At 43.5% G+C, this 12,039-nt stretch overlaps 1 protein-coding gene across 1 annotated transcript in view; it reads right to left on the reverse strand.

The window, feature by feature from the left end:
• FDX1 (ferredoxin 1) overlaps nt 1-9,240 on the reverse strand; it is a 15,226-nt gene extending 5,986 nt beyond the window's left edge. The window contains exons 1-2 of the mRNA XM_044442385.1: nt 8,916-9,240; nt 1,392-1,516 (exon numbers count right to left, since the gene is read on the reverse strand). Of these exons, the coding sequence (XP_044298320.1) occupies nt 1,392-1,516; nt 8,916-9,076 (286 nt within the window). The 5' untranslated portion in view covers nt 9,077-9,240. The remainder of the gene's footprint in view (nt 1-1,391; nt 1,517-8,915) is intronic.
• Between the last annotated feature and the right edge of the window lie 2,799 nt (nt 9,241-12,039).

The following is a 12,039-nucleotide window of genomic DNA, read 5'->3' on the forward strand; positions in this document are numbered from 1 at the left end:
CACGGAGAGACGGACTGCTCACCCCCACCGCCCGGGAAGACCTGCCGCCGCCACGCCACCCAGAAGACCACCACCAGCACGCTGCTGGCCCGGCTGCACCACGTGGCACCACCTGGCCGACATGCGCTCGGCATGCCCTGCTCCGCACCCCCCCCCCGGCACAGGTGAGAGCTGTGCCACTCAGAGGGAGTGGTGCAGAGGAGGAGGAGCCGCGGGCTTTAACCTGCCGGCCGCACGGAGAGATGGACTGCTCACCCCCACCGCCCGGGAAGACCTGCCACCGCCACGCTGCCCGGAAGACCACTGCTGGCACGCTGCCGGCCTGGCTGCACCACACCTGGCCGGCACGCGCTCGGCGCGCCCTGCTCCACCCCCCTCCTCTGGCGCTGGTGAGCTCTTAATCACAGGTCGGTGTGTGTTTTCAAATGGCAACCCATCTTTTAGTGAAGCCCATGGGGAAGTGATGGGGGATGTGCCTGTGATTATCAGGAAGCTTTCCATGGATCCCTCCTCTAAAAACTAGGTGCATCTTATGGTCATGTGAGTCTTATAGAGCGAAAAATACGGTATCCTTTTCTTCACTTTCTCTCATAAAAGGCAATATATGAACATTTTAACTGAAATAAAATACAGTAAGGCAGTGGTACCAGAATAAGACAACAATTACATCATAAATCAATAGTGCAGGTGGATTGTGGGGATAAATCAATAAAAAGCAGGAAAGAAATCAGAATATTACAGCAGCCGATGGCTACCCCATAACACATTAAGGATTAGAAAGTAAAGTATAAGAAGCAGCTCTAAGCACTGCATTCCAAGAGAATTCCAACTGAACGGAAGTGAGAAACCAGGCAAGTTTATGCATGTATTTCATGCAATGCCACAGCTCAACCTATATTCTGGATCAGAAGGAACATAAAATTTTTATCTTCTTGGCAGTGCTGAGCTTGAGGAAAGTAAAAAAGGCATGAAGAAAATGGGAAACTTATCCCACTTTTGAAATATGCCCCCTTTGTATGTCAGATTATTTACACAAAGTAATCCATTATGTAAGAGAACCCTTCAACTGTAGAGTACAGTAAAATTAGAGCTTCAATAAGACTGTTGAAAAGGAAAGGGACAAAGAGAAAAAAAAGTTCCTCATGGAGATAATGCCAGATTAAAAGCACTCTTGTTCCAGATATCCTCCAGTTTAGTTTACTTTTAAGATTTCCTAGCTTTGTAACTCTCTAATAAAAGTTTATATGTAGATCCCATTTTTCTATCAGTAGAACGTATACATGCTTAACTTTTGCTGGATTATAACCCATGTATTTTGAAGTTTCAAAACAATTTAGTTTCCTTACGAAATCACATGCTCTAGCTGCAAGAAATTAAACACTTTTACTTACCAAACCCATCTATGTCTAGATTGTTATCAACCACAACATCTAGAAGAGAGTCTCCAACCTTCCCTTGGCCTGTTAACTTGTCACCATCCCGATTTATGAAGTGCACAGTAACCTTATCTTCTGAGCTGAAAAGAAAAACAGTGTCTTCAATACTTTTTATGTATAACAGAATGAGGGACTTAACAGGGCTGTACAATGTTGTGTGGACTCAGTAAGCCAAAACTCAACACCAATGTTGAATATTTGTGAACAGTACCTGTGAACCATGTGCAAGAAAAAACTGGTTAAGGATCAGAGTATGTCTGATAAACACCAGCCTTATTTTGAACACTTTAGTGCACTGTAAAAAAATCTGTGGTTCACTTTAAAATATCTAAAACATATTTTAATATTTTCTACATTTAGGTTTCTAATGTAATATTTCACAAGTTTGGGGGTACACTTCTGCAAATTACAAAAGGTAGTTTATTCTTTATATTTGACTTTGAGAAATTGTGTATTATTCTTAGATAAAGCTTCTAGTCATTGTACAAAGATCAAAATCTCTACAGCCTTACAGTCTAATATATATTAGAGAATATAATAATAACCTAATAATATTAATAATCAAATAATTTAGAGAATATCTATCAGAAAGGAAAAATAATGCAAAGGGGGAGAAAGAGATTTCAGGCACCAAACCTATATACTAATGCTGAGTTCATCCACTTCAGTTCCAACTTTGTGTAGCCAAAATAATACCATCCAACAGTGGAAGAGGAACACATATATAGAACTGAGGAAATCCCAAAGTTTTTGATGTAAAAAAAAAAAAGCCAGAAAAAAAGCTGTAATGGTGGGGCCAACTGTCCCCTCAAAAATAACATGCTAAGTGGCCACAGAACAATGCACTTGCAGAGATGGGCTGGAATAGCAAGCTGTTTCCACCCTGAATTGAAGCATTCCACAGTGCAATGTTTTGTTGGAGGCCCCACTTGTTCGTAACATTATAATTCATCTTTTGATGTTCTATCCTCTGAATCCAGCTGGCTGCAAAGGTGAAAATCTGAAATGCAATATGTTCACTGAATTAACAAGTCAAATCAGAGTTCAGGTGATTGGTCTCTCCCAGTGCTGCAATTTTATTTAAGATATAGGACATGCCTTATCCACCAAATATTATTCTAGTTTGATCAAAAGGGCAGAACATGGTTTTAACTTAAATATCATTTCAAAAGCAAAATTATCCAGTAGTAGTATGTGGTATGCTTTATTATGATGTCACATTTGATTTCTGTCAAATGTGTCCTCAGTCCATTTCATCCCCAAGGAGTGCCACAAGCTATTCTCAGGAGTAAGAATGAGTTCCTTGAGACGTAATCAGTGATGAAAGGCTGACCTTGTTTATTGACAAAATTCAGTGAAGTATTTGCTAATCTGATTTTGGGTTAACTTCCTGAATTTCTACATAAGTTAAAATAATAGCACTTTAGAATACTGCAGTATCATATATTCACATTTCAAGGACATTTTTGCTTGTTTTATAATCCTTGGAATTCTACCCAGAGCAAGATCAGTGTTGACTTCAAGGTCATGCATTTCCTCTTTAATGCATTTCCCTACAGAAAGTAGTAAACAATTGATATGGAAGACCATTTATTTAAACCCCAGCTTACAGGGAAAAAAAATCCTTGCAAGATTATCTAGAGAACCCACATCATTGGTCAGCTACAGGACCCTAGTAGTCAAGGGAATCATTACCCTTCAAATTACCCAAAAAGTCGAATGTGACTCTATTCAATCAAATAAGGACATGACATCTGAGTACTCTGTAATTTAGGGTACAAATTAATCAGGATAGTTTTATATGCAATGGCTCCATGAGAAACTTGGTCAGAAACCCCTCCCCCACTTGCTAGCATGTCATATCCATGGGTTCCCACCCATTCTCTCACTTCTAAGACTGCTTGTTGGAAACAAGGGGTAACCATATGATGCTAGGAAAAGAACCAATTTCAACACTAAAGTAGAAACCTGGGCATCCAAACTGATACGGATATGGGGGTGGCAGGTGGGATGTGTGAATGCACAGATGACCACTGGAAGAACTACAGTTACAGCCAGTTACTGCAACTACAGTTACAGTAAGCAACATGTCTTTCTTCTTTGTGGTCCTTGAGGCAAACAGAAAGATAGGTAACTTGGTTACAGAAGCAGGGTTGGTGTTGTTTCTGTAATATGGAGAACAGTACAGCCTGGCCAATATGGAGAACAGTACAGCTGCTCAAGCCTAAACATCGAAGTAGTAATGTCTAACTAAAATTGTCAGTTCCAACCAAACTGCAACATGGCAAATATTTGTCAATACAATCATTCTGCTGAATGCCGTTGAGGTAGCTATTCCCCTTGTGGAGTGTGAAGTCCATCTTAGAGGTACTTGTAAACCAGCTAAATCATACGCTAGCTTTACTATCTGGATTAGGCATTGTGTCTTTGTATGGAGACTGGTGGCCATTCTGTTTCCCTCCATAACAGACAAATAAGCAAGGGTTCTAGTGGAAAGACTCTGTGTGAGACTGGGGGAAACTAGGGCTCTGCAGGCATCAAAAATGTGGAGGGTCTTTTCTGCCAGCAACTGCAAGGTGGGAAAAAGACTAGAAACACAATATCCAGGTTCAGAGGAAAATTAGTACTAACCTTTGGAAGGAAGCATATGTATGGCTGAAGGACACCTGGTCCTTGTTTAAGGTGGAATCAATCCTATGAGCACAGAGTTCACATGGATGGAAGGCTAAACTGATTGCTATTAAAAAGGCGACCTTCCATGGAAAAAGAAAGATGTCTTATGTAGACACTGGCTCAAATGGCTGGGCCAACCAGACTTTCAATACCACAGATAAACTTGACTGTGAGAAAGGAGTCCTGACTGGTGAGTGAAGAAGGAACTGGGCTGTGAAATGCAGAAACTGCTGCCAAACAGATGTGCAGAGGTCACAGCGTCTGTCCCTTCTGTCTGTCTGTCGGTCTGTGTGAGAGAGAGAGCACACGAGCGAGCATAAAACATAAGAGAGCACACAGGTCATTGAATCTACATTTCTGGTACTTAAGAATTTCTTAAGACCTCCACTATCTGGTACTGTATGATTTTTTGTGGCTAGTTTCCTATCTGCCTCAAGGAGAACCTGAAGTGCTGGACAGAAGTGATGAGTATACAGATATATTCTCCAAGCTGTTATTACATCTGGGTGATGGGTTTGACCTTGATTCCTAGGGAGGAGGTCTAGCCTGAGAAGAAGTTGGAGGTAAATTTTGTATGAGAAATGTAGCAACTGAGTAAATCACAGCTGCCTGGACTACCAAGGAATTATCAGTATTGTGTTGGCATTGTCAATTTGTAATTTCACAATGGCCTTTGTTAGAAGAGGGAATAGGTAGCAAAACTTTCCTGTCCACATGTGAAAGTGTCTCCTAGTGAGCCTGGGATTGCATGCCTTACTCCCTACCATCTAACAAATCAACTTGTAGTATTCTCCATCTGACATACTTTGTGATGCAATTCCCATTTGTGAAATATGTAGAAGTGAGTCAAGATGTCTGCTAGAATATTGTTTATACTGGTTAGCCAAATATGTCTGGGAATGCTCCAGTGAAGACTGTTCATAGTAAGTACAGGCATGATTGGTATGCCCTTGTAGCAGATGACAGTAGTGTTTGAACTTATCTGAATGATTCAGTTCTGTGGACCGAACACCTTCAATGCCTTCCAAAATGCCAGAAGCTCCAAATTGGAGCTATCAACCATATGTCTTGCATTGAAGGACCATAGTGGGATACCCACTCCTTGAGAAAAGAATCAATCAAAAGAGTTCTAAGGGAGGGATAGTGGAAACAGGACAGTCTCTTGAAGACTGGGCTGGAGAGTCCACCAATGAAGGGAAGTTACAATTTAAGTCAGACTCTTTAGTATCATACAGTAAACACTGAGTGCAGGGTCAAAATGTCGAAGGAAGCAATTTTCACTGAACACAGAATAAATCTCCATTGCAGCAATCTCCACTACTGCTGTAGAAACTGCCATCATGCCTAGAAGATGTTGTACCAAGGAAGGTGCAACTCAGCATGCTTTCATGTGGTATTTCCCTGGGGTGATCCAAGTCAATGCACACAGATCGTCTTTCATATCCACCAATGCAAACCAATCCCCCTTTTAAAGAGAGGTAAAAAAGAAAAATGAAGACAATGCAGTAATTCTAAACCTTTTTTTGGTGTAATATGTGAATTTTAACATCATGAAACTGTACCCTCCTGCCCAACTTCCCCAGCAACTGATGTATGTACAACTGAAAACTGATGTTTTTACCTTCCAACAGGATTATAACCAACATGAGTAGTAGCCATTGATAGCCTTATTCTCCCTGAATTGGTCCAATCCTCCTTTAAAGCTATCTAAAAGGATGGTCATCATTAAAACTTTTGGTAGCAAATTCCACAGCTTGACTAGGAGAAGTCCTTTTTATCTGTGCCAAATCTTCCAAAAACCAGTTTCATGGTATGACCCTAGGTTCTAGTATTATTAGAGGAAAACGTCTCCCTGTTCACTATCTCTACACTATGCATAATTTTGTACACCTATATCATGTCTCCCTTACTGGCTTCTTTTCTAAACTCAACAATCGCAGAAGTTGTAATCTTTTTTCATAAGCGATTGAGAGGGTGGTTATCTTTCCAGTGCCTGGTGGCTCTGAATGATCCTGATTTTCTGGCTTCAGAGCAGGCCATGGAGTTAAGACTGCTTTGGTCACTCCAGTGCAGGGGTTGGCAACCTGCAGTTCCGGAGCCACACGTGGCTCTTGAACTGCTCTGCTGCGGCTCTGTCGCTCAAAACACGGCTGCTGATCTGTTCGAAGCTCCACTCAGGAAAGCAGGGCTAGCTAGTTAAGTAAATCAGCTAGTTAAGTAAATCGCTATATTCCTCTGCTAAACAAGCTTCCTGCAGGCTCTCATGTTACACGAAATGCTGCTGAAAAGATTCTCTTTGTCCCAATGTAATCTCCTTCATCTGAATGTTAAAAGCTGTGCTTGGGACCTGTCACAATTCACAGCACTTGACTGTTTATCTGCTAATCAGTCACTAAACACACCTATATCTCTGGCACAGCCCAGCCGCATCTCTGAACCTGCAACAACCTGCATCTCTGAACCTGCAACAACCTGCGCAGCCTGCCTGCGGACCTGCGAATTTACTGAGCTCCCCCTCACCCCCGCCCCCCAGGCCAACCATGGATAAATCGAAGAAAAGTTTCTGAAGAAAACCAAATGTTTAATGGTATGTGGGTAGATTCATTTGTTTTTACTGCTGATGAACTTATGGGGTTTGCTGTTTAATGCATGCAGCCCTTTAGCACTGACTTTGACTCTTCAGGAAGCTGTTCTATTCAAAATATATGAGATGAGTCCTACTAGTTTATAATGTAAGTTTAAAAATAACAGTTTTTAGTGATTGAACAAGAGCTGCAGCTAAAGCATAATGAAGATATACATAGCATTAAGGTAAAAAACGATATATGCAGTGTTATCTTCATTTTAGATGTCAAAAGGGTTTTGTGGCTCCTGGTGTTTTCTTTTGTGTGGGAAACGGGTCCAAATGGCTCTTTGAGTGTTAAAGGCTGCCGACCCCTGATCTAGTGGATGCTCTACTACTCAGAATTAACAGGAGAAGGTGTCCATGTTGGTTCTGGCATTTGATACTATCAGTGGCATTTGATACTATCAACCATAGTGTCCTTCTGAATCATTAGAGGGAGTTGGAAATTGGAGGTACTGCTTTGCAGTGGTTCCATTCCTACCTCTCAGGTTGGTTCCAGATGGTGATGCTTGGAGACTGCTGTTCCTCTAAGGAGGAACTGATTCATGGGGTCCCAAAGGGCTATATTGTGTCTGCAATGCTGTTTAACATCTACATGCAGCTCCTGGGAGAGATCACCTGGAGGAGTAGCACTGGATGTTATCAATATGCTGATGACATCCAGATCTACTTCTCCTTACTATCATCTGCTGATTCTTCTAGAGATAGTTGTCTGCTCTCTGAATAACTGCCTGAAGCTGGTAATGGCTGGATAATAAAAAACAAATTAAAGCTGAATCCAGACAGAATGGAAGTGCTTGCTGTTGAGGGTCTGAATCCAGTATTAGAGGTTTGTCAATTGGTTCTAGGTGGGGTCCCTTTTCCCCTGAAAGACCCAGCCCTTCAGATGTCAGCTCAGACAGAAGCCATGGTCAAGAGTGTATGCTCTCAGCTTTGGCTGATCTGCCAACTGTGTCTCTTCCTGGAAGAGAATTACCTGAAAATAGTAGTGCATGCACTGATAACTTCTAGGCTCAATTTCTGCAATGCACTGTACATAGGACTACCTTTGCACCTACTCTGGAAATTGCAACTAGTACAAAATATAGCAGCCAGGCTAGTTTTTGAAACATCATGAGACCACATATCACCTATTTTAAAGTCTTTCCACTGGGTGCCAATATATTTCTGGATACTGTACAAGGTGTTGGTAATTGCTTTTAAAGCCCTTCATAGCTCGGATTCAAAATACCTTCAGCAGCGCCTTTGTCCATACATTCTACCTTGCCAGCTAAGGTCCTCTGGGGATAATCTTCTGAAGTCTGCTTCTGTAAGATTAATGTCAACTACCAAGAGGATTTTCTCAGTGGTTGCCCCTAAACTGTGGAATGGTATGCTTGGATGGATGTGTCTATATTCCACACTGCCATCTTTAAGAGGGATTTAAAGACATCTCTCTTCTGACAGGCCTTCCCAGATTAGTTCTCATATCAGTTTAATATGTTTTAGTCAATTTTAATCATTGTTGGCTTTAATTTCTTGTAAACTGCCCAGAGCCTACAGGAATGGGGTGGTATATGAAAATTAATGTAATAAACAAACAAATAAATAAGGGAATTGCTCCAGCCCTTGATTCTTATCGTTGTTCTCTTCTACTCTTTTCCCAGCTCTTACACTTAGCCTTCCTTGGGTGCAGTAACCAGAACTGTACACACTGTGGCCAAAATCATAAATTTATATAAAGGCAGTACGATCGTGGCAGATCCTATTCCTAATCCCTCGGAAAGTGGAATTTCCCTTTTCACAGCAGCCATACGCTAGTTACCCATTTATCCTCACAATAATCCCGTGAAGCAGACCAGACACACACACACACACACACACACACTCTCTCTCTCTCTCTCTCTCTCTCTCTCTCTCTCTCTCTCTCTCTCTCGTGTGTGTGTGTGTGTGTGTGGTGGGGGGGTGCAAGACAGCGACTAGCCAACGGTCGTCCACCGTACGTCACAGCTCACACTTCTAGACCGAAAGGAAGGCAGAGGCGGCCAGGTCCAAAGTTCGCTGTCCCCTTCAGGGCAGCGACTCCATTAAAAAGCGGAGAGGAAAGGACGGAAGAGGCGCGAAGCGTCCCTGAGGGACACCGACTCTGACGGGGGACCGGGGGGGGGGGCGTATCGCGCCGCCCGGCATTCCCCACTTACCTGAGGCGAGCCCGTGCCGAGGCATGGAAGAGCCGGCCGGGGCCTAGCTTGGTAGCGCTGCCCCAGCTTCTGCCGGTGCTGCCAGGCGTTGCGAGGACGCGGGAGGAGGAGGCCGCAGCTACCCGGAGCAGCAGAAGTCCCGTGGCGCTTGAGGCTGCCATGCCGCCCCGGCAGGCAAGGACGGCAGCTCCGCGGGGTCGTGCAAGCGGCGGAAGCAAAGGAAACCGCTCGGACGGCCTCCCTGGCGCTTCCTGTCACGCCGGCTCGAGTTCAAAGGCCGCAGCGTTTACACAACCGGCATAAGCCTCCGCCGAAGGCGCGGGACGGGCGTTCCAATGTAGGCGGAGGATCACACAACTTGTCTGCTCTGAGGGCCGTGCGAGTGCGGCGCGGACGCGCGGGGGCGGCTGCTCCGGCCATGGCTCCTGCCGTCCCGCTTGGCCTCTTTGCCGCTTCCCGCTTTGCCAGGTTCTCCCTACAGGGGAGCTCTCGGCTCAAGGAAGGAGGAGGCACGTCCCTAGACGGACTGACTGACCTTACAGGGTTCTTGTGGTGATTTTTCAGATCCAACATTACAGAGTTGGAGACATAAAACTGAAGTCAATGTCTATCGGTTTCTTATTCCTTTACTCTCTTTATATAAGTTAGGAATGCCTAGGGCAGGGGTGGAGCGTGTTGTTGGATAGCAACACCCATCGCTTCTGAGCATTGGCTATATTGGCTAGAGCTGATGGGAACTGTAGCCCAGAAATACCTGACTAGACTTTTCTGGATGGCAGCTTCTCACACAGTTCAGTACAGAAGAGCTCAAGGGGGTGCTTGAGCTCTTCTGTATGTTATGGTTAGCATGAAAAACGGAAGTACCAAGTAGGGTGGGTAATTTCTGCTATTGTAATGGGTTGGTTGGGTTGGCAGCTTTTTGGCTGCAAGGGCTGCATGCAGCGCTGGATTGCCTGCCACACAAGCACAGTTCCCATCCTATCCTACATTTCAGTACAAAGAGATGGGAGTGATTGAAGTTTCTCTCCATACAGTCTGCTGATATCATCAGAGTGATGGATTTACTGCCTCTCCTTGCTAGCAATCCTGAGCCAAACTGCTGAGTGGCTGGGACAAGTTTAAACACTTTCCCACCCCTGTAATCTCAGCCTAGTTTGCTGTTTGCCTATTACTGTTAGGCAAAGAGCAGTATGTTCTTGGCTATTCAGGTGAGACTGGAAGGTAGGGTACACTGTGGGCTTTGGGAGCTGCACAGTCTGCAGGTTGCCCACATGCATTGTAGATAGTGCCACCAATTTCTGAACCTTCTAGTTTCCAATCTGCCATTTGTTGGCAGGCCTGATGCTCATGTAAAAGCCTTTAGGGCACACAAGTGTAGACAAAAATGACTTGCAGCTTCCAGCATGCCCATGGGAAGCAACCTGCCATTACAGCCTCTCCTTTACTTACCTGAGTGCAAGAATGGCTGAAAGAGGAAAAATAGCTGCTTTGCCACTCTTCCTCCACTTGGGTTGCTCCCCAGACAGTGAACTGAATCAAGCCCCATCTCCTAATGTTAATGCTTTTATTTGCCTCCGCTCACAAGGAGAAAGAACCACAATATTTGGGAAATCCTCAGAAAGCATAAAAACAGCACACACAAGGTGTCCTCCAAAACACAGGCATAGCCCACAATCAGGGACTTTGATAATGTTGACACCCTTATTATTGTTATCACATTGCATTTATATTCCATCTTTTTATCTTATAAGGAACCCAAGGTGGCTTGAAAAACATGCTTGCTGCAGAGAGTGGGAGATCTGTCATATTTGAAGGGCATTAGGTTGAATCTAAAATAGATTACAACACTCTCCCTTGCCAGTGTGCCATGTTCAGTTTGCAATTCATCAGTAAAAATTTAAGGTGCCATATAGCTTTTTGCTTGTCCCAGGCACTCATCTGCATCTGCATCTGAGTTTGGGCCTGAAAGTCCAAGGAAAAGTGTAGATGCCTAGAGGGTCAGTTTTAAACATGCACAGCTTGCAATATTACACAGTTCTGTTCCGAATGCAAGCAAGAGATTAATTAGCTTCTCTTCTACAACATTTAAATTCCCATAATTATTTCTTATTATGCTCATATATCTGCAAATGTAAATCACCACATTATTAGATTGTATGCTTTTTTTGTCCCATGGACCTATGTCCTAGAATTTTTAGGTACCTCCATCTTTTGACAGTGTTGTGGTAAGGTGTGAGTTTACACTGTATCTTGTGCTCTATTGCAGCTATCTGAACAGAAAGAGTTAGAAGTTCCTGCAAGTGGAAATAACTTTTTTTTAATAAACAAAACAACCCACTTTTGGAAGTGAATTTTTGACACTTCCTGCAGCTTGCCCATGCCTTTGGCCCACATTAGCTATTCCTCTGCCAAGTCTTCCCCAAAGGGTTGCATTCCAGATGTGAGCCTTAGTCCAACACATCTGGAGGGCACACATGACAGAGCTAGGCCTGGACTTTGGAGTCAACCCTATGGCCTCCACAGCCCAGGACCTCCAAAAGTTCACCCAGAGAGCAGCTGATAGAGAAGAAACTTCCAAGTTATTCCTGTAGTCATTTCAGTGCTCTGATTTAAATGACTTGCAAATGCAAAAATGCTTAGAGTATTAGTATTGTTAATTCAAGAATGACAGTTTTGTTGTTCTAACATACTCAAGTTGTTTTAAAGCATGAGATGGCAGTTGGATTGGTGAAGATGAAATGATACCTGCATGCTTTACAAATAAAGGGAAACACCTGGACATCTAAATTCTCTTCATTCTCTGTAAGCCCATTTAGGCCTACAGTTTTCTAGCTGCCCAGCTGAGGACACAACCAATTGGGAATGGTTACTCTGGCACATCTTTGCTGGCAGAACAACTATGCCAGTGGAGTGTTGTACAGGCATATTGTGGTATCAGGTTATCTCACATTCAGGCAGCATAGGATTATGCCCAGAACCTTGTTAACAGTGCAGTGTAATCCCATATGTGTCTCCTTGGAAGTACGTAAGCCCCATGGTCTTCAGTGGGGTTTCCTTTTAAATTCCTTTGTATAACGAGTTACACCCAAAGTGAAGTCACTCATTCATGGATGGTAATTGTCTT

The sequence above is a fragment of the Varanus komodoensis genome, unplaced genomic scaffold, assembly GCF_004798865.1.
Source record: "Varanus komodoensis strain SLA01 unplaced genomic scaffold, ASM479886v1 scaffold4, whole genome shotgun sequence".
Taxonomy (NCBI): domain Eukaryota; kingdom Metazoa; phylum Chordata; class Lepidosauria; order Squamata; family Varanidae; genus Varanus; species Varanus komodoensis.